This window comes from Hydra vulgaris, chromosome 10 (assembly GCF_038396675.1).
Source record: "Hydra vulgaris chromosome 10, alternate assembly HydraT2T_AEP".
Taxonomy (NCBI): Eukaryota; Metazoa; Cnidaria; class Hydrozoa; order Anthoathecata; family Hydridae; genus Hydra; species Hydra vulgaris.
In genome coordinates, this window is record NC_088929.1 from 10,624,804 (window position 1) to 10,648,057 (window position 23,254).

Below are 23,254 nucleotides of genomic sequence, written 5' to 3' on the forward strand. Positions count from 1 at the left end.
AATGTTGTATTTAAATATTTTTTATCTAGGCATGTTTTTTTTATAATAAATTTAAATATAATAATTTGCTTGAAAATATTTTTTCATGTATTTCTAAAAATCTTTCGAAAGATAAATTTAATTTTAAAGATAATTTATTTCGAAAGAACTTTAAATGATGAATAAGTTAAATAAAACCTTCTGTTGCAAAGAAATGGTTTAATTGCTTAATTTTTTTTTTGTTTCTATTTTTACAAAGAATTGGTTAAAACTTTTTTTTTAACTTGACTAACTAATCAGTGGGTGAATGAATTAAAAATTACTATTTTAAATAGACTACGGTATTTTTTAAAACAATTTTCTTTTTAGCAACTTTTGGAAAAAATAAATGTTTATACAATTTAAAAATAACATATACAACACTTTTTAGTAACTTAAATAAAGTTTGTTCATTCATTAAACAATCAGTAGAAATAATTTGTAAAAGCATTTTGAGTAACTTTAATAAAACGTTTCAAATGATAAATTTTTAAGTAATTTGATTTAAAGAAATTAAAAGCGTAACAAAAACTTTAGAGTTATGAGTTTATTTAGTTTTATTTAAGCACTTATATATTTTCTGTTTTGTAATAAATTTCTTTTATTATTATTTTTTTAATTTTTTTTTAGTTTAAGTTTAGCTAGCGTTTCTTTTTTCAGCACATTTCTAAAATAATTAAAAATCATTTAAACATCTTAACAGTCGTGGTTAAGTTGTCAAAAAATAAAATCACTTGCTTGGTCATCAGTAGCGCTTGATTGCACGCCATTCCTGTCCAAGCCTGTTTTTTCTGAATAATATAATTTACAGTTTTTTAAGTCTTCTGTCAATTGCTTTCTTGCTCTTTAGAAGAAAACAGAGTATCTTTATTAAAGTCATTTAATTCAATAGCAAGCAAAGAAATGCATGATTCATCTCTAGCAGTTCTTATAACAGTAACTAACATAAATAGAAAAATATCTTAAATATAAGCCAAATAGAAATAATAGTTTTAGCTACAAATATAAATTGTTTGTTAGTAAAGCTTAGTGTCAATTTGTTCAAGTGTGTTTCAAAGCATTCCTCTCTATATTTGGGATCAAAAAAAGTAGATTAGAAACAATAAAAGGAAGTCTATCAAATACAGGTACAGTGTTTTATATTATAGGAATTTTAATTAGAAGATCATAGTTTCAATAGTTGAAAAAGACACTAATGTTTTAAAAATATTACTTTTAGAATATAATTTTACCAAACTTTATAAATAATTTTTAAATTTAAAAATATATAGTTTTAGGTGGCTTAATACTGCCTTTGGTTATCCTCGTACAGATACATGTTCAAAGTGTGACAAACTGAAAATAAAAATTGATGTTTCTTCAATTTTATCTCAGCACAAAGTTTGAAAATTAATGTTAAAAAGCTTGAGTTTGAAAGAGATTTGCACCAAAAAAAAGTTGAAACTTTTTAAAAAAAAAAAAAAAATATCACATTATTGCAGTCGTTAAACGCACAACAAAAAATGAAAACTATAATAAACATAATAACTCTACATATTTTATTAGATTATATATACTTCAGCAAAACTTAAAAACTTTTTTTAAAACTTTTAAAAGTGTTTTTAATATGCAAACAAACATTACTTCACCTTCAAGAAGTTACTATCTGTATATTTGTGTTCTGTCTGTTTATGTTTATATGTATGTTTGTGCTTTGTCTGAACCTCTTGTGGGGTGTTTACTCACTGGTAAGTTACTTTATGTATTAATGTGTTCTGTTTAAATGTTCTATTTAAATGTTTAAATCTGTTTAAACGCAGTGTGAGCTCATTAACTAACTAGGCACTCGAACTATTAAACTTACTCTTACCCTTATCTCTAGTATTTTGACATGTGTAAGATTTTTCTTAATGCATTTCCAAAATATCATGCCCGATGCTTTAAGGTGCAGTTTGCAGGAAGTAGTTCCTTTTAGATACTCCAAGTCAGGTCAGGTCAGGTTCAGGATCATCACAATCACCCTGCTATTGGTATTATGTAACCCAGTATCAGCTGCCTAATACTTGCTGCCTTGTAGAGTAAGCTTTTTCAGGCAAAGGCTAGGAGAAACAAACTCCGACTTAAAAATCCCCTGCCTTGAGGCTCTTGGTGGAGTAGTAGCTAGAGATGGTGTCTGGATAAAAATACTTATCTTGGGCAAATGTTAAATGCATCCAGCTACTGTCTTGCAGGAGACCATCTAGGCAAAGACTTTAGGGGTGAGCAGAATAATTCTGTTGACCAGCCTCAAACCCCTTCTTCATCTATTAGGCTGGCGTAGATGTAAACCTGCGTTACATTGTTTCCTACCTAGGATGATGAATGCTGGATCTTCTTGACTTTTCTCATAGGTTTTTGCTTGTACCTCCTTGATAGTGGCTATGCAACTCTTCCAGTTATATCCTAATGAGGGTACAGCTCTAAAATTCAGTTTAATGGTTCTGAGGCCAGCTGGTACAAAGTTTCCCGAACTCTGTGGTAGCTCTCAGAGAGGCATATTCCATCAACAGCTGCAAAATATTAGAGTATTAACAGTGCCATTGTTTTGCATGAGTGGTGTCCCTGTTAATGCTTTTGGTGTGCATTGTTGAGGCCACATAAGCCCTACATTATGACTTAGGGTTAATTAACAGGACTGAGAAAATTGCATAGCTCCTTGTTTGCGAGGCCGTTCTCTATCTATGAATGAGCCAAGTTCTCTTTAAACTTAAACATACTAAAGTAAATGAAAATATTAAACATAAAAAACCATCCCTATCACCTTAATGTTTTAATATATCTTTTACTAATATTTGTGGCCTGCGAAACAACCTTCCATCAGTTGAATCTTACCTATCGCAAAATTCACCTTGCTTGTTCTTAGTGAGAATAATCTAAACTCTGCTATTCCTTCTTCTGATCTCAATGATGGGTACTATCCTTTAATTGACAAAGACTCCAATAGTCAAATGCTTGGCTAAGGAGTATACATACGCATCAATTCACTTATTTGTCATGAAATCAGGTTCGAATCCTTTGACCATTCCTTTATTTGCTTCCGCTTAGCACCTCTTCACTCTATCACCTTTCTCTTTGTTCTTTATTCATTCTCCTTCTTCCCAAGACTGTACTCTTTTAGATATAATTTCCGATAAAATTGACCATGCTCTCTCTCTTTACCCCTTTGCAATATTGTTGTTATTGGCGACTTAAATGCTCATCACACTAAATGGCTTGGCTTTAACGCCACTGACCCTGCTGGCACTAAGGCCTATAACTTATGCATTTCTCAATCTCTTACTCAGATAGTTAACTTTGTGACTTGTTATCCTGACAACCCTAATCATTTACCTTGACTCCTTGATTTATGTCTGGTCTCTGATCCTAGCTTGTGTTTAGTTTCTCCTTTTGGTTCTGACCATGCAATGATCTCTTTAAATCTTTTATCTCGTACTTCATTTTCGAAATCACCCTATCATCGCACTATTTACTACTACTGATTGGGACTCTTATTGTGATTTTCTTGACAGTTCTTGCGCTGATGTCTTTACTGATGTCATTCCTGCCTGGATTCAGGCAGGAATGGATTCTTTTATTCCTTCTCGTTGGTTCCAAATCAAGCCTCATTCTACTTCATGGTTTTCACCCTCTTGTGCAGCTGCTATATCTAATCATAATCATTTTTTTCATCTTTTTCAAAAGAACAACTCTCTTAAGAACAAACTACTAATTATTATTGCAAGAAATCAATATAAACGGGTGCTGTCAGATGCTAAGCTCCATTAATCTCAGTTCACTAAATCTCATATCTTATCTTAGAAGTTAGGCTCTAGAGACTTTTAGAAAATCTTCAACAGCGTTGTTAACAAAGGAAGGTCTAACATTCCATCTCTCATTCATGGGACTGATCTTAATACTACTCCCAAGGATAAGGCTGAACTATTTGCATAGAACTTCTCTTCTAATTCGACCTTTGAATCTTATGGCCGTTCTCTTCCTTCCATTCTAATTAAACAGGTTAACCCATTGTTAGACTTTCAAATCATATCTTGATTAAACCCTTTTAAGGCATGTGGTCCAGACAACTTTCCTGTCACAGTTCAACAAAATTTTTCTCTAAACTATTTAATAAGTGCTTGACTGAATCTTGTTTTCTTGCCTGCTGGAAAACGGCATCCGTAGTTCCAATTTTCAAAAACTTTGGTGAATATTCGGATCCCTCCAATTATTGCCCAATCAGTCTTTTTTCTGTTATAAGCAAGGTCTTTACGCCTTTGATAAACAAATTTCTCACACCCCATCTTGAATAAAATAACTTACTGCCAGTCAATCAATACGGTTTTTGATCCATTAGCATCTGTTAAGTTGCTTCTCTTTATTGTGTTCGCCATTTTCTCTTCTGATTCCATTCGCTACATCATATCTCTTATTCGTCCCTGTATGGAATACTCTTGTCATATTTGGGCTGGCTTTCTAATGACGCTCTTTCTCTTCTAGACAAGGTCCAAAAACGCATTGTAAATGTAGTTGGACCTGATCTATCCGCTAAGCTTGAGCCTTATTTCCATCGTCGTAAAGTTGCATCTCTTTTTGTTTTCTACAAATACTATCATGGCCATTGTTTAAAGGAGCTTTTATCTCTAGTTCCATCAATCAAAACTCATTTTCGCTTGACTTGTCATTCATCAAAGCCTCATTCTTTAACTGTATCTGTCCCTGCATGCATGAAAAACTTTTATTCATTTAGCTTTTTTTGAAGTAATTGCAAATACATTCATTTTAAGTAAAACTTTGCATGCTTTTGCTAACGCAAGCAAAAACCATGCTAAAACATTATTACTTTCTTCAATGGCGTACTTAGTTATTTTACTTTAAAGTTATTGAAGCAAGTATTCATGTTTTAGAATAATTTCTTTAAAAGTCTTTATAATGCGTTTTAATTTTAGTAACTAATTGTTTTTTTATTATAAATACGTACTTTTTATAATAAATAAAAAAAACTATTAATCGCATAATTATTTGGAACTTCATGACATAATGAGTTCGTTTTAAAAACTTTTAAGTGAACACCGACATTTGCATAAGAAAATGTAAAGACACATGACATTCGTTGCACTGTATTTTTTTTAACAAACATTTGCATGTTCATCAATTTGCCATGCCCTAATGGGTCTAATTAACTGCACATATCAAGTCAATATACCTTCTGATTGAGTAAAAAAATTTAAAAATGCTCGTAAAAAAACAATTTCTTTCCATGAACTTGAACCTAAGCAGGCCATGTTCAAAAATATGACTTATTTCTTAAATAACCCCTTCTTCATCTATTAGGCTAGCACAGATGTATTTTTAATACATTGTTTCCAGTTTAGAATGTTGAATGCTGCATCTTCTTGACTCAATGCATCGGTTTTGTTTATGTCTCTGTTTTTATGACTAGGCAACTCATTCTATTATCTCCTAATGAGGTCACAGCTCTAAAACTCAGTTTTATGGTTCTGAGGCCAGCTGGTAGTCAGGTTTCCCGAACTCTGTGGTAGCTCTCAGAGAGGCTGATTCCATCAACAGCTGAAAAATATCAAAGTATTAACAGTGCCATAATGCGCATGGATGGTGTCCCTGTTTGTACTTTTGGTGTGCATTGCGGAGGCCACATTTAGAGCCCTTTGTTAAGGCTTAGGGTTTATTAATAGTAATGAGGCAATTGCTTGGGCTATTAAATGGTGTTCTGAGTACTATCTATGCTTTATGTCAAGTTCTTCAACAAATTTAAAAATGAATAAAGTACCAAAAACTATAAAACACAAAAAAACCATCATCATCACCAAGTTCTCTAAACCTATCATTCACTAATAATCGTGGACTTCGAAGTAACTTTTCTTCTGTTGAGTCTTATCTCTTGCAAAGTTCACCAGACCTACTTGCTCTTTGTGAGACTAATTTGAGTTCAGCTGTCTCATCTTGCGATCTTAGTGTTGATGGTTATCTTCCTTTAATTCGTAAAGAATCCAATAGCCACATGCTCGGCATGAGCATTTACATTCGTAAGAATTCACCCATTTGTCGTGAAACTAGGTTTAAATCCACAGACTATTCTTTCATGTGCTTTTGTTTAGCACCACTTCACTCTATCGCCTTTCTCTTTATTCTATATCGCTCTCCTTCATCTCAAGACTGCACTCTTTTTGATGTAATTCTGATCATATTGATCAAGCCCTCTCTCTTTATCCATCAGCTAATATAGTTGTTGTCAGTGACTTTAATGCTCACCACTCTGAATGGTTTGGCTCTAGTGTCAGTGATTCTGCAGGCATTAAAGCCCACAACTTTTGCCTTTCCTAATCCCTAACTCAAATAGTCAACTTTCCAAATCGCTTCCCAGACAACCCGAATCATTTACCTTCTCTATTAGACTTGTTTCTGATCCTAGTCAGTGCTCAGTTTCTCCACATTCACCCATAAGTGCTTCTGATCACAGTTTGATCTCTCTAAAACTATTATCTCATTCTTCTTCATCACCTGAATCCCCCTATTATCGTACCTCTTACAATTACCTTAAAGCTGACTGGGACTCTTTCCATGATTTTCTTTGTGATAGCTTGGGTAGAAATCTTTCGTCTTCCTATTGACAAATGTGCTTCTTACATAACTTCCTGGATTCAGGCTGGCATAGAATCTTTTGTTCCCTCTTGATGATTCCAGGTCAAGCCTCACTCTCCTCCATGGTTTCCCTCACCTTGTGCTGCTGTGATTGCCAATCGAAACTGTTACTTCCATATCTATCAGCAAAACAATTCTCCAGAAAACAGACGTCTGTTTATTACTACTGGAAACTACTGTAAAAAGGTTTTGTCTAACGCTAAAGCCCGCTATTCTCAGGTCATAAAATCTCGTATCTCATCTCAAAAATTAGGCTCTCGCGAATTCTGGAGAATCTTTAATGGTTTAAACTTGTATGGTTCAGACTTTGTCACCTCACCTGAAGACAAAGCTGAACTGATTGCTAAAAACTTCTCATCAATATCATCTCTTGATTCCACTAGTTGCGTTCTACCTGATATAGCCAACAAGCAGGTTGATCCATTGCTTGACATTCATATCACTCCAGCATCTGTATCTAAAGTGATTTCCTGCCTAGACTCTTCTACAGCTTGTGGTCTGGACAACATACCTGTTATTGTCTTGCAGAAGTGTTCTCCGGAGCTGTCGTCTATACTCTCAAAACTATTCAACAAGTGCTTATCAGAGTCTTCCAGCCTGCCGGAAAGCGGCATCTGTTATCCCTATCTTCAAAAATTCTAGAGGGCGATCTGATTCGTCTAACTACCCTCCCATTAGTCTTCTTCCTATCATCAGCAAGGTTTTTGAATCTTTAATTAACAAAAACTTAATCTCTTATCTTGAATCTAATAACTTACTTTCTGATCATCAATATGGATTTCGATCTTCTCGTTCTACAGCTGATTTGCTAACAGTAATACCCGATAGGTTTTATTGTGCATTAGAGGTTAAGGCCATCACTCTTGACATTTCAAAAGCTTTCAATAAAGTTTGGCATGCTGGTCTTCTCCATAAGCTTTCTTCTTATGATGTATCTGGCAATATCTTTAAGATTATTGAATCCTTCCTTTCCAATCGTAGTATAAAATTTGTCCTCGATGGACAGCACTCTTCTTCTTATTCTGTAGCTTCAGGAGTTCCTCAAGGTTCTATCCTTGGCCTTATACTTTTTTTAATTTACATTAACGATCTTCCAGATACTCTCACATCTAAGGTGGCATTGTTTGCTGATGATACTACCATTTATTCTTGGCGTGATAAGAAACCAACACTCTCTGATTGCTTGGAGGGAGCATTTGAGCTTGAAAAGGATCTCACTTCTACTACAGCATGGGGCTCACAGTGGCTGGTGAACTTCAATACAGATAAAACTCAATTTTTTTCAGCCAATCGTTATCGCAATAAGTTAGATCTTCCTATATTTATGAACGGTGATGTACTCGATGAGTCATCTACTCTTTATCTTCTAGGATTAACTCTCACTTCCAGTCTTTCTTGGAAACCATATATCAAATCAGTTGCAAAGTTAGCATCTGCTAAGGTTGCATCTCTTTATCAAGCTTGTCACTTTCTTACTTCGAATTCTATTCTCTATCTTTATAAATCTCAAACCCGGCCTTGTATGGAATACTGTTGCCATATCTGGGGAGGATCTTCTAATGATGTCCTTTCTCTTTTAGACAAGGTGCAAAAACACATTGTAAACATAGTTGGACCTGTTCTTGCAGCCAGCCTCCAACCATAATCACATTATCATAATGTTGCTTCTCTTTCTCTTTTCTACAAATATTATAATGGGCACTGCTCTAAAGAGTTAGCGTCTCTTGTGCCATCTACTAAAATTTATTCTTGTGCTACTTGTCAATCAATTAAGTCTCATCCTTTTTCTGTGACTGTTCCTAAGTGCTCCAAAAACGCTTATTCGTCTAGTTTTTTTCCTCGAACATCGGCTCTTTGAAATTTGCTTCCTTCATCTTGTTTTCCTGATTCATATAATTTGCAATCCTTTAAGTCGTCCATCAATTATCTTGCTCTACTATTTTTATCTTTTCTTTTACAGTAACTTCCAACTTTAATTAGTGGTTGCTTGCAGCCTTATTGGAAGCAAAGATGTTAAAAAAAAAAATCCTCACTACAAAGCTAGGTATCCTTTAGCTATAAGACCTCTTCGAGAAGTGCTTTTTTCTGTAAACTCTCCTGGAAATACATCTTATAGAGACTCTTGGAATAGCATATTTAAACACATTTATTGGTAGAAATGTAGAAAGTAAAAGAAAACTCTCATTATTAGAAAACTCTTTAAAATTGTACACTAAGAGACTATGTATATCAATAGATAAATTTAAAGATCTTTAGGTACTTAAACAATTTACAAACCTGATTTTTTCAATTCACTATTATTTGATGACAACAAAGTTGACCAGGATGATTTTATATAAATATAAAGTTTTGTAAATCTAACTGAAAAGTTCTCTTGTTTGAAAAAAATATATTGTTTTTTTGTTTATTTTATAGTGTTTTGAAATTACTTCATGCTAGTTGTACTTATTTCAAATGTAGCTAATTATATGTTCAAAATGATAAAAAAATAAAAGGTCAGAGGGCCAACTACAGTAGCTCACTATAATACCTGGTTCTTTATGCCTAAAATTCATGACTTTTTTTTTAGGTAAGTGCTAAGTGAGAAGGTTTTTTTTGTCAATGTGACACGGTAAACAAAAATAAAAAATTATGGATATGGTACTTTTGGCAAGGTGCATTGGATTTTTGATTTCTATATCTTACCTTTTAGATTATTTAGAATTTTATCATTACATAATTCTGAGAAAAACCCAAAACTATAAATTTATTAAACGAGGATTCAAACTTAGTTTAGCTGTAATTAGTTAATGCTAAATTTAAAACTATTGACCAATATTGACCCAATTTACAGACGGCTAATGTTTAATATTTCAAAAAGACTTGTCAGCTTCTGCATTGTCTACTGTGAACTTGAACCAAACTCTTGGCATTAAAAAAAAAACGCACAATATTATTCTTATTATGGTATTCTTATTAAATATGAATGAAAAATCGAGATTTTACAATGTTTTTTCTGTTGCAAAGCATTTTGCAATAGAAAAAAGAGCATAGTCCATATTGACTGCACCTCAAATATTGATTGATAAAACTTGTATTTTTCAAACAAAAGATATACAAACAAATAATATGTGCTGTTTTTTCCCTTGGACTCTTTATTTGTGTTCATTAGATTTGCTTTTACTAGTTAGGTAATATGTCTTATTTATCTCACCTTACTGTTAGTTAAAGGAAAAGGAAACTGTTAGTTATTTACTTGATTTCAATTAAAAAAATTTTATAAAAAATTTAAACATATATAATTGTTAAACACATAATCTTTGACTTTTTCAATTGAAGTAAAGCCTTAATGTCTCTTACAGAGACATTAAGTCAAGCCTTAATGTCTCTGTAAAAAAAAGGTTGTTTTTTAAATATCAAGTTGTCATTCTGTTTAAATTAGTTTAAATTAATAACAACATTAACAAAATTAATTCAAGAAATACTAAAATTTCTAATTATTCTTTAATTAGGTTAATGATATAATGTTATTAAGTTGATAGTTAAAATCAGTTGTAACAAAACTTTATACATAGAGATTTCAATGGAATTTTTTTAAATACAGATGTTTCATGCAATGCAAAATTGGGCATCACAAGTTTATCAAAAAACAAACAATTTTCCCATAAAAAATTTAACTCTTTGGTCCACTAAAATTTCATAACTTGCCTTTATGTTTGAAGTTTAGTATGCTTATTTGTTACGCCCTAAGCCAATATCTAACTAATTTTATTGAAACAACTGTTTCGGTGAAAAAAGGTTTGAATTAAAAATTAACAAATTTACATAAAAATTTTCATGGATAACTAGACTAACATCTACTACGTTATTAAATCCTCTTTTATAAATAGCATTTAATTGTCAATAAATATTATTTTATTTGTTTGTATCTATTAATATTTGACAATAAGAAGAAATGCAGACAATACATATCAGTAAAGAACATGTTACTGTGAAACCTACAGTGTAATCTATTTATGAGCTTTGTTTAGTCTCTGTATTGATGATTAAGTATTTGACAACTTATATTGCAGAAGTTTTTAACAATTTTCAAAATCAGGACCATCTCAACTCTGATCTCTCAAAACCGATGTTTGGCAAAAAGCTATAACTCCTTTTTGCTGGAGATAAAGATGAAAAGTATATGAAAATTCATTTTAAAGTTGAAAATTCTAAATCATCTGGATCTGTGTATGATGTTCATTTATTTCATATGTATCAGCATTTAGATTGTGGTGAGAATATTGTGTTTATTATTGGGCATTATGCTAATTACTATAAAAGAATTGAATTGTCAAATTTAAAATTAAAGGGAAAAAAAATTAGGCTGTTAAATAAAGATTTTAATTTTATCTATGATGTTCTGGGACACCAGGGTTATCTTGCTAGTTGAGTTATAATATCTGAGAAGCCATGCTTCTATGCCTTACACACCAGCTAATTGTAAATCCTAAAAAAACATAACAATCTCTGAAAAGGGCTCACAATGAGAACTTTTGTGAGGATAGAAATGATGAAAACATAAGAATTCTAGGTAAGTTTTTTTATATAATTATTGTTCCTGTGGTTTCTTTTCATAATAACTTTAGAAAATATAGAGCATCTGTTTTACATATTATGCTAGGAATAGTGTTAATGCTGTATAAATTATTGCCAAAGGAATGTATTGGCTGGCTTACTTTTATCTAATAGTGAAGAATATAATAGTGAAGCTTTTGTGAGAATAAGTGAAATGTAAGCAGCTAAAAGAATCAAACATTCTCAAAAAAGCAATGCTGTTTTACACTTTTACACATTACACTCACAGCAGAGCTGAGAGTGTAATATGGATATAGAGAATTATGAGTGTTTAAGATATCAGGGTGAATATTTAGAAAGTTTGACGTTTATATTTCTGAGAAAATTGCTCTTACAAGAGCGCAATGTGAAATTTTAAATGTGGACTGTAATTGATTGCAGATAAAGTGTGGATTCATAAAAACAATTATAATAACAATAACATAAGGTCTCATGAAAGGGCTCATCTTCAGGCCTTTGATGATATAGGTTGAGTCACAAGTTTACCATGTATTTAAAGTTAATGATTACAAAATGGTCTTGAGAAACTAACTAACCTTTGTAGTGTTATTGATGACGCAGCATTAGGAATTGGCTTTAACGCGTACTTGGTGATTTTTAATAAGTTACAACTAATACTTTTTAAGAAATTTTTTATTTTATTTTTTATTATATAAATTTACTTGCTTTTGAGTTTCATACATGCCTTCCAAAAAGGAAAATGTCACTTAAATAATACATAAGGTAATTATTAATGTACATGAGGAAGATTTTATGTTTGCATAACTGCATAAATAAGGGATTAAGACATTGTTAGATATCAGGAGCAGAAACTGCATCTTATTTTAGAATGCTTTGAATTGCACAGTAAAGCTAATAGAAAACTCCAAATGGCTTAAGTGAAAAACTGTGTGTTCTGAGCAAGGAGAAAACTACTTTTAGGTTAAAGATTTTAAATACAACTAAAATAAAAGATTTATTAATAAATTAATGAGATTCAAACTCCTATTGTTTGTTTGTGTAGCTGTTTGTTCATCATTAGATATACTTTTTCATTTTATTCAACTTTTTTTAATTTTAGATGGGAATTTGATTATTAACTTTTGAATAAATTGATCTTAATCTACCTCTACAATCACTTAAGTAATGCGGTTTGTTTCTGTTAAATCACAGAGTAAATACAATCATTGCAGTTTGTTGCTGTTAAATCTTAACAAACAGAAGTTTTCATTTAGGTGAAAAAATGGAATAAAAAATTAGTATCAACAAAATGCATATAGAAATATGTATACAAATAATGTGAGTGTGTGATGAAACAATGACAATGTTCAAATAGTTAATCAAGTAAGTCAAAGTGTTAAGTAAAGTTTTTTTGACTTTGTTAAAATTTTAAATCTTTTTTACAAAACAAAGTTAGTTTAAGTAGAAGTTGCAAAAGTTTTAGTGGCGTCCCCTTAGTAAAACTCTTAGGGAAAAAACAAGAAACCAAATGTCCACCTTGAAACATCCGCTGCATAAAGGTTGTAAACCTCTTATTTTTATAATGTTTTAAAAGTTATTAAAAACAAACTTTTGAATTAATTGAATAAATTAAGTATAAAAAGTTTATTATTAAATTTAAAATGTATAATAATAATTTTAACTCAAATTTTTTCTAAAAAAAATTTTCCTTTTTTTTAATACTGAATCCCTCCCAACAAGGCTAAAATCAACCACTATTAAGTTGGGAATTACTAGAAAAAAAAGAATATTGCTAAAAACCAAGAAACAAATGACAGATTGTATGAGTCGGAAAAAACATAAAAATAGGAGAGTTTTAAACCATTACATCAATGGTTTAAAACTCTCCTATTTTTAGAGGAAATAAACTAGACAATTAAAAGTTTTTAGAGAATGAAGAGACAGATACAGTAAAGAGATACAACTTTGCTCAATGACAAAATAAGCGAGTATGAATTTTGGTTGATGGAAATAGATATGACAGCTGGTTTGAGCAGTGACAATAATAGCATTTGTAATAAAGAGAAAAAGATGCAACCTTACATTGACAGAACAATGGCTCATGCTTTGCAGATAGAGCAGGTCCAAGGTCTTAAAAAATACATTTACAATGTATTTTTTTAGACCTTGTCTTAAAGAGAAAGAATATTTTTTGAAAAACCGGCCCAAGAATGGCAATAGTATTCCATTTAGGGACAAATAAAAGTGATTTATTGAGGTAGAGGATGGAATCAGGGGTAAAGAAATGGCAAGTACAATATAGAGAAGCAACATTAGCAGATGCTAATTTTGCAAAATATTGCATATATGGTTTCCATCAAAGGTCAGTAGTTAATAATAATCCTATAAGAAATAAAATAGAGGATTTAGTGAGAGGGTTGCTATACATTAATATCAAAATGTCAACAGTATTGTAATAATTTTTTATATTAAATAACTAAATAATTTAATTCCTTATTTATCTTTTTTTATCATATAAAATATTCTTTCATTGTTAGCTGTTAAATTTTACATAGACAAAAAATATTAGCTGTGCAGAACTAACAACCCATATATCTATAGAGCTCATAATTTTACGACTAACTAGTTAATTCTGCCATATATGGCTGAGCTAACTGGTATAGATAACTGCACAATATTTTCAAAAGTACGTCACTTATATTAGGGGTAATCATAACAGGTATGCTATAATCGCAAAAAAATGAAAAAGTAACCAAAAATAGGGCATTCAATGATACGATGAGCTGATCAAAAAGCACGTGCGTTTTAAAAATGCCATGTGGTATCATGTGATAATAATAAAAAATTAGTATTTTCACTTGAATATTTTAAAACTAATTGCAAAGTACCTTCGTCACTTTCAACAAGTTTTGCTGCTTGTATTAACACATTTATTTTCGCCATGTAAACAAGGGAGTTAGTAGTATTTTTTTCTCAAATGCTTCGCACACCTTCTTGCGAGCAGATGACTTCAAAACAACGAATCTTAAACGAAAGCTACACGTGGTGGAGTGATCGAGACATAAAGTCTGTCGTTAAGTTATACTTTGTCATAAAATGAATTAATTGATAATCACATCAACTTCAACTGTTCAAATTCTTATGATTTAGTATATTAGTCATAAAAAATGATAAGCAAAAAGTGATATGACTAATTTTTTTATAATTATTTTATAACTGTTTATCAATTGTGGCGTAAATTTAAAGTTCGACTTTTCTCCGCCCAAAACTGCAATGATAAGACTTACACACTGTTTATACTTACAATAAAACACATTTTATGTTAAATGCAAATTATATTTTTAATATAAAAGACTGTATTAAACAACAACAAAATGTATATTTAAGAAAACAGCTTTGCAATACTGATTTAATGCTGTTTTATACAACAATAATTTTACACAAGTTTAAAACAAAACGAGTTTTATTCTCATTTTAAATGGGGTATTAAAAATTGAATAGTTTAGTTTTTAAAAACGGTAACTTTTAAGTCTTACTAAATGAAGTGAACATTTTGAGAAAAATGCTTCAATTATTGTTATCAGCTGTGTTTTGATGCCATTATAAACCCCTAAACGTAAGAATCAGATAATACAAATTAAACAATAAATAGTATAAGTTAATAAAGAGATATTTATTAATTTATTGTTTTTTTTCATATCATTTTATTATTAAAAAAATTTTGCTGTCCCTCCTTTGATCATATTTTTATTTAAACAATAAAACAATATATTTGTTTGTTTTTTTTTAATTTTTTAAAATTCATATATATATATATATATATATATATATATATATATATATATATATATATATATATATATATATATATATATATATATATATATATATATATATATATATATATAAATATATATATATATAAATGTATTAGAGTGGGTCAAACTTTTGAAAATCAAAAGGCACTGTTTTCCATGTGCTGTAGGTGTACTCTATGATCAATAAAAAACAAAAATTAATTTATTCGCTCAAATTTTAGACTCCGCTCAACGGGCTTAAAGGTTAAATATTTGCCCATAAAGTCATGTTGTGAGTAGTTAAACGCCCTTAACCCTTTCGTGACGAGTGACCCGTATGGCGGTTCACAAAATTTGTTTCTAAATGACGAGTGACCCGCATGGCGGTTTATAAACAATTTTGAATATTTCAAATTATCTATAGCAATTGGGGAAAACTTTAAACTTATCTTTAAAATGTGAATAATTTCTTAAGGTTCAAACCGTTTGTTAATTGCATTTTTAGATCGCTTAAAAATCAATTTTTAAAAAATGACAAAATTAGATAAAAAATATACTGTCATAAATGTGATCCTTGATATTTTTTTCAATGATAGTGGTGAAGATTTTTTTTGTTTGATCACCGCTATAAATGCCTCATTTATGCAATATCAAAAACGATATGTTTATGTATTTCTTTTTTATTTGTTTAAGGTTACATAGAGAAATTATATATTTTTGTTAATTTCAACATGATATATTTTGATCACGTTACTAAGATAATAAAAAAAAAATTTTAATTTTTTAATTTTCTGAAAGCCAATTCTTTGACAAAAAAAACAAGGTCTTTTTGTAAAGTTTTGACTAGTAGTTTTTATTTTATATTCTTCTAATTGATCATGAACCTAGATCGTTATTTTACGCGCAGCCATATAGTTGTTTTTAACTCAGTCGCGAAAGGGTTAATTAATTTTGTTTTTTTGTTTTGTTTTAGTGAATAGGGCCATTTGTTTGATAAATTAAAACAATAATTCAGCAAAATAGAGAATAGTCGGACAGCTTTAGGTGATTTTTTGTAAGTTTTTTATGTTAAAACTTTGACCTGGTTTTTCAAAAAAACCCGGCTTTTACGTAATACTAGACTTACTAGCTAGCTATCGACAGTAGAAGAAATATACAATTAGGGATAGTTTTCTTATTATGTTGTGCATAGTTATGCACATTTGCGGGTTAAGAAAGCTTTTTTTTAGCACATTTATAAATAAAAATTACAATATTTTAAAATTTTTATTTAAAATCATGTTTTAAAAATAATTTTTTTATCAAATTAACTTAACATAAATTTATGACTTTACATAAATTTATGAAATTAGATAACTTTTTACAATTTAACAATCACATAAACAAGTTAATAATTACATAACACATTTTAAATAATTTTTGACAACTTGTCTTTAGTATTGACTGAAAGTTTTTAACTGTGACTTGAAATTGAAAGCATCAAACATTGTTTTAATTCCTCATCTTGGTACACATGTGTAAAGCCTTGGATAAGTTTTACTCCTCTCTCAGCACAATCATTTACTACAGTTAACATTTCTATGAATTTTTTTAGTACTCCATATCCTGAAAAATTATTCCAAAAATAAAATATATACAAGCATTTTTAAATATTTTTAATGCTTATTTTTAATAAAAAGCTAATAAATTAAATCAATTAAGAGAAAAATTAATTCAAAATCTTTGTATTTTACCATGTTAAACTGTAGTGATTTTTTTTCCCAGCAAAACATAATCAATAAGAAATTAGGCAAGTTTACAGTAGGCTATTGAATGTATTTGGTGTAAGCGTAAATCTATCAGGAATAAAAGGGTAGTTTTCAAACCTTGTTATGTAATTATAACATCTTATTATAAGACAAGAGAACTTGCACAAACTAATGTTATTGTCGCATAAAGATAAATTGTATTTTAGTCCCAGCAACTTAAAATAAAAAATAAATGAAGGCAATTAAGTAAGATTTTAATAAAACAAAGTCAATAATTATTTGTTAACAACAGAGCTTTGTGTATTTTGTTATCTTTAGTACACTTTTACTGGTCAAATAAAGAATTGCAACTACACAAAATCTGAAATTTAGCCACACAAAAAAAAAAAAGAAATCTTCAAAAATATTTTAAAAAATAACAAGATTAGCACAAAAAAGACACATCTCTAATTGTAGACATAATCAATATAAAAAAAAATTACTTCGATTTTGTTAACTAGCATAAAATATCATAAGTAACTTTAACTCATATACCAAAATATCCTTAAACCAAGCCTTTAAGGTCTTTCAAAAAAAAAGTTTTAAAACAAAAAACAAAGTTTAATTGAAAAAAAGGAAAATATTTGAAGCTTCATAAAAGAATTAATAAATAAATGTCTAAATCTTTAAAAAAATCATTTCAAAGGCAAAATTAAATACCAAATCATATTTTTAACAATATACGGCTATGAAAATAAACTCCAACTGGAGCTTGTGTAATTTTCACACAAGAATAATGAAACCACTCAACTTTACAACCTGGTTTATCACATGCTATCATTGGTTCAAAATAGGGTCTTTTATAAATACAGTAATACTTTTGTTTATTGTCTAAACATAAATCATTTTTGTATGTAACAACTTCAGGAGGTAAACACTCAATAAATAATTTCCGGAGCAAAGGCATCATTTCATCAATAAACTTTAAGTCTCTTGTAACTCGAACTAATAAATAATGATTTGAAGCCCAAACAAAAATATCACAATATTCTTTATTTAGAACATATAGTTAACCCTGCACTTGTGCATAATATTTATGATTTTTCTTCATGTTTTTAAATGAATCAAGAGGGAAATTTTTATCTGTTTCCCAATTCACTAAACCATTTCGATAATTAAATGGACAGTTTATTTCTAACTGAAAGTATGGCAAGAACAGCTTACTATAGGTCAAGCTCGTAAGTATGGTTTATTGTATAAAATGTGAAAGTCTGAAGTTGTCAATTGGAAGTTTTTGTGTTTTTCTTTCATAATGGTTTCATAGTGTTACATTCCATTTCTTTGCCATAAGTTAAGGAAGGTGTGTTAAGTGCTTTCGTATAACACATTAGCTTATTAAGCAATGACTTACTTGAGTTGATATATTTGAAATGCATAACTTCATAAAAATTAGAGGCTGTAATTCTCCCTGCTCTGCGAATTTTCAATGTACTGGATAAACTCTACAGTTTAGTAATTTCAGATAAAAAAATCAAATGAACTTGAGGTGTAAGTTAATTTGTATTTTTTGTATTTTAAAAAACATCTCTATTAAAACAGAATCATCTAAATTAATTGCTTTAATCAATCAAACAGACTTGTTAAAGGTTCTGGACATAGATTTTCTTCTGTCTCATCAGATATCAATATACCGTCAGTATTTTTCTAAGACAATACGTAATTAAAATACGCTGCTTTAGGCATAACCTTTGGTTGTTCTTGAACTTTATCTAGACCCAAATTTTTTACGGATTCTTCTGCATTGATGGAATAATTTTTACAGTACTTTTAGCTGATCTTATTTCACATGGTAAATCATTACATTTTGGTCTATTAAAGGATATATTTTGCAATGATGATGCTTCAGCCTTTCTTTTTACTTGGTTCCATTGATACAGTTTACTAGTAACAGCAGTCTTATTGGCTTCAGTTCGATCGTTTATCGATTGTGGACTGGTCCGGTAACGTTTCCTTGTTTGTTAATGTTAATTTCTTCTTGTAATCTAATTGATCACTACCGTTTAACATGCTAAAATACAAAGATTTTGACCACATCTTTAGAAGTTTCATACGAAGTCCAGCAAAAAATTAACCAACAACGATATGTTTTGACTGCCAAGAATTTGCGCATGCGTACATCAACGGACAAACTCAAAACAATTCCAACCCGTCTATAAATTACCGAATGAATCGAAGTTGCTAGACAAGAAAGCAAAGCAAAGAAAAGGGATGTTTGTAAATAGTAGTTTCGCGGAATCTGAACTCTCTTTATTGTGATTTTTATTGTGATTTTAAATAGCATTTAAATGAGCTAAATATATATTAAATAAATAAATAAATCACTGATCAAAAAACTTTATGTTATAATCTTGTATCTTTTCCCATTTTATTTTAAATATTACATTATATTTGTTCCTACTGTTAATGTAAATATATTATTTTTAGTGCTAAAATAAAATATAAAACAGGAAAATAATAAAAATTAAAATTATTTTTGATTTTTCTCTATGCGAAAAAAACAATTTTACTACTTTAATAAAGCTTAAAGACATCATAAATATTTCTGATCTTAATAAAAAAAACAGACCGCCAAGATGATGGTATAGTAAAAACCGGTCAAATTTATAAGAAACCGGGTCGAAACTCAGGGTCCTAAACGCTTGAGCACAGTCTAAAATTTATTCAATAACTATAAGGTTGGGCCTAAAATGATCATATAGACTTACAAATTCGGATAAAAAACAGTGCCTCAAATTTCTTCTTATTGTGCCATTATGATGGCACAATAAGAAGAAATATATGTGCAGAAGTTTAGTCACAGAGGTAAGTCACTTTACTTTTTCTTCAAAAATAATTTTTTTGTTTTAATACAATAAGTTAATATGTATTTATTGTGTAAGCAACTTTAATCAAGATATAAAAAATTGTAAGGGTTAAGGATATAATGAAGCCAGTTCTGTCTCTGAGTATATAAATGGTCTTTCTGCTCAGGTTCTAATTATAAATTCAAAGACTCTGTATACACATTGTCATAGCCATCGACTGAACTTATTTGTTTGTGAATCGTATAATGTCCAATTAGTCCACTTCATTTCAATGATTAGTGTTTATGCTGCTTATTTTAACACACCAACTACTTTGTATTAAAAAATTATTTTCCATTATCACCGCTCTTCATATAACAGCTAACAAATATGCATGGAAACCCCTTGGAAGACCAAGTCATCAATGGAGTTAGAATTTGCACTACGCAATTTTATCCTTAGCATTTTTGTCCTTAGCAGGACAGCTTATATGTAACCCCATATTTTTGTTTAGGATTATATATATGATTAGTGGTCATTGTTCAGGCAAACACTGAAAAAACAACTTTTTTTAAAAATCTTGTAATATAAAAATATATATAATCTTTTATTTGACTATGTATATAAATCTATTTGTATTTGTGTCTTTCTCTTTTCTGTTATTAGTTTTTATTTTTCCGATGTCTGGAATGAAATATGTTCCTAAACATGCTGATGAGCCCTGATATTGGGCGAAACAATCATTTGTTGGTTTATATATTTATTATTGTAATATGTTATACCAGAATGGTAGAAAAAAATACTCTTTTAGTAAAAAATACTTTTTGGTAAAAAAAGTTTCTGTGTAAAACTAAGATACGAGCTTCTCTACTGCAATAGAAAGAAATCCCTTTAAATCCTCCAGCCTAATGGAAGAAAAATTTAGGAAGGTATACATAGGCGGAGACTATTGGAGTGATTGTTCCTCCCCCTCCTCCCTGCTGCTTAGATTTTTTTTTTTGAGTACATTGTTTAAAAACGTAAGTAAATTTAGGAGGCTGTTTCAAAGTGACATGAAATTCGAATAAAATTGCGTATTGCAAATTCTATTCTTTGCACTTGCCTGCTTAAAAAATCATTAAACCTGTAAATCGATGGTCTGGATCGTTGGAATCAAAAAAATTACCCCCTCCTTCTACCTTTACTTCACAGTCCGAATCAGCCCTTGCTCTCGGGCCCAGGGGAATTATATATACATATAATTCCCCTGACTTTTGAGAACTGTTATAAGTAAACTTCTATTCCAATGAAGCTGCTTTTTGCATAACTAATAACTGTATTTATCAGCTCTCAGAAACACATATAATCTTTTTTCAGAACATTCAAAATGATAAAAATTTTAGAGTTAAAAAGCGTAAGAAACGAGATTGCTTGTCGCTATAAAGAAAAATTTACAACAACTGAAATTGTTAATTTTTTAAAACATCACACATTCGGCCGCAAGTTAGTATATCGAATCATAAAGTGTTTTAAGGCAATTGGAAATGAAATTCCATTAAAAAACAGGGGGGAAAAAGAGTGGTTCGTACTAAAAAATTCAGAAAGTTTATTTATGAAAGAATTAGGTGAAATTCTGCTTGAAAAGGAAGATCAGTTTCAAAAGAATCAAGAACCGATCCGAAAACCATCAGAAATTTGATTAAAACAGACTTATGCATAAAAAATAATTAAAAAATATTATCAGCTAGTTTGACAACAAAAAAAATTGAGCGTGTTGAGAGAAGCAAAATGAGAAAGAATATGTATAATGGTATAAGGCCAATAATTTTATATGTATAATGTATATATAATTTATATAATATGTATAATGGTATAAGGTCAATAATTTTTTCTGATTAAAAATTATTCATGTTTGAGCTGGAAATATAGTTTTTGGTACATTCTCCAAAAAAATTACTTTACACAAAAAATAAATATATATAAAACTTAAGTAGTAAAACTAATAATATAAAATTGTCGATAATTTAATAATAATAATTTAATTTATTAATAAAGAGTTAATTTGGTGCAACATATTAAAGACATAGATAAAAACCAGGCTGTTTTGTTAAAAAAAAAGAATGAAGAAAAAACTCTTTTTTCCCTTTTCAACTTTTCGCTTTAACGACCTTTAAAATATTATTGGCTTCCACGCAAAGATTTAAAGTAATTTAAATTCAAAAGTGCTTTACTTTAAATGAAAATCTCCACGCAAAAGAGCAAATGATCATGCTTTAATAGATAAATTTAGCGTTACATACTAAAATGGTACCAAGATAGAAAAACTTCTACTAAAATTTATTAATAAAGGAGTTAAAATCAGCCTGCAGCTCTATTTAAATTATATTTTTGAAGACTCATGTGAAACCTCACGTTGAAAAAATGTTTGGTGATTGTCCATACACCTTCCAGCAAGGTTCAGCCCCCGCACATAAAGCAAAAACCGTTCAAGTATGGTCTCAGAAAAATTTCCCTTATTTCATTCCAGTGTCAAATTGGCCCGCCAGCAATTCAGGTTTGAACCCATTGAATTTCATTGCATAGAGTTACATGTTAAAAAAACTAAAAAGTGTAAAATGTAATAATTTAAATGATTTCAAGTTTATTTTAGTTTAAATTTCTGAAAATTTTCTTCATGCCAGCTGTGATATTTTTAAAGAGTTCCTACGTGTATTAAAGAAAAAGGAGAAATATTTAAATTTAAATAAACTTTTTGTACTATATATTAATGCAACTCAAAAAAATTAATCAAAAATAGTTTTTTATTAATCAAAACAGTACTCTAGTTTTTAACACAAAAATTATTGGGCATTTGTAAGTCCACAGCCTGTAGAAATAAATAATAAAACCACAATGAAACTTTTACTTTACACAAAAAATAAATATATATAAAAACAAACAGGGGATCAAAGACGTTACGGATGACTGGTGTCACCACAATCCTTTCATATACCCCTTTTAACAATAAAATTTAAAACCCATATGACTTTAGTAAGTTTACAATAAAATATTTTTTGTGAAAAAACTACGTAAAGAATATACATTAAAAACTCCGTGGCAATATAAATATTAAAATCATTAGTGAAACAAATTTTTTTTATATTAATCTTTATGTTCCACTCTTCCATAGCATAACTGAGATAAGACTTTTTATTGAAAAAAGATTATCGAGGTTGAGTCGAACTTTAAATGCTTTAGAATTAGTAAATTCCAGATAGGAGGCAAACTTCAAATTTAGTTATGTTAATACTGGCGTCAAATTGGAATATTTTTTGTTAACCATATTAACGCAAAAACAAATAAAAATTGAAAACTAAATGAGTTGAAAGCGAGAAAAAAAATCAACAAATCAGAACGAAGTATATACACCATCTATAAAACAGTCGCAACCGTCTGCCGCGGAACTCGCTTAAAACTTTCGATAAAGATCATAAATGTATCATTCTCAGACATTCTACTGATCAAGCAAGTCCTTTTAGTTGTAACTAGATCACTTTGCATCCTTGTTAAAAATAAAAATTAAGAAGAGTTAAATAGACAATAGCATTACCGTCATCTCCTTGCACGCCCCACCTATTAGCATTTCTTCGTTTTACGGCCATCGCGCATGTATACACCGAGAAAAAGACTATTATACCTTGTTCAATACAACTTCTTT

General features: G+C 29.8%; 1 protein-coding gene across 1 annotated transcript in view; it reads right to left on the reverse strand.

Moving 5' to 3' along the window:
• LOC100199849 (max dimerization protein 1) overlaps positions 1-14,361 on the reverse strand; it is a 34,634-nt gene extending 20,273 nt beyond the window's left edge. Inside the window, exon 1 of the mRNA XM_065807236.1 lies at positions 14,100-14,361. Within this exon, the coding sequence (XP_065663308.1) occupies positions 14,100-14,154 (55 nt within the window). The 5' untranslated portion in view covers positions 14,155-14,361. The remainder of the gene's footprint in view (positions 1-14,099) is intronic.
• Between the last annotated feature and the right edge of the window lie 8,893 nt (positions 14,362-23,254).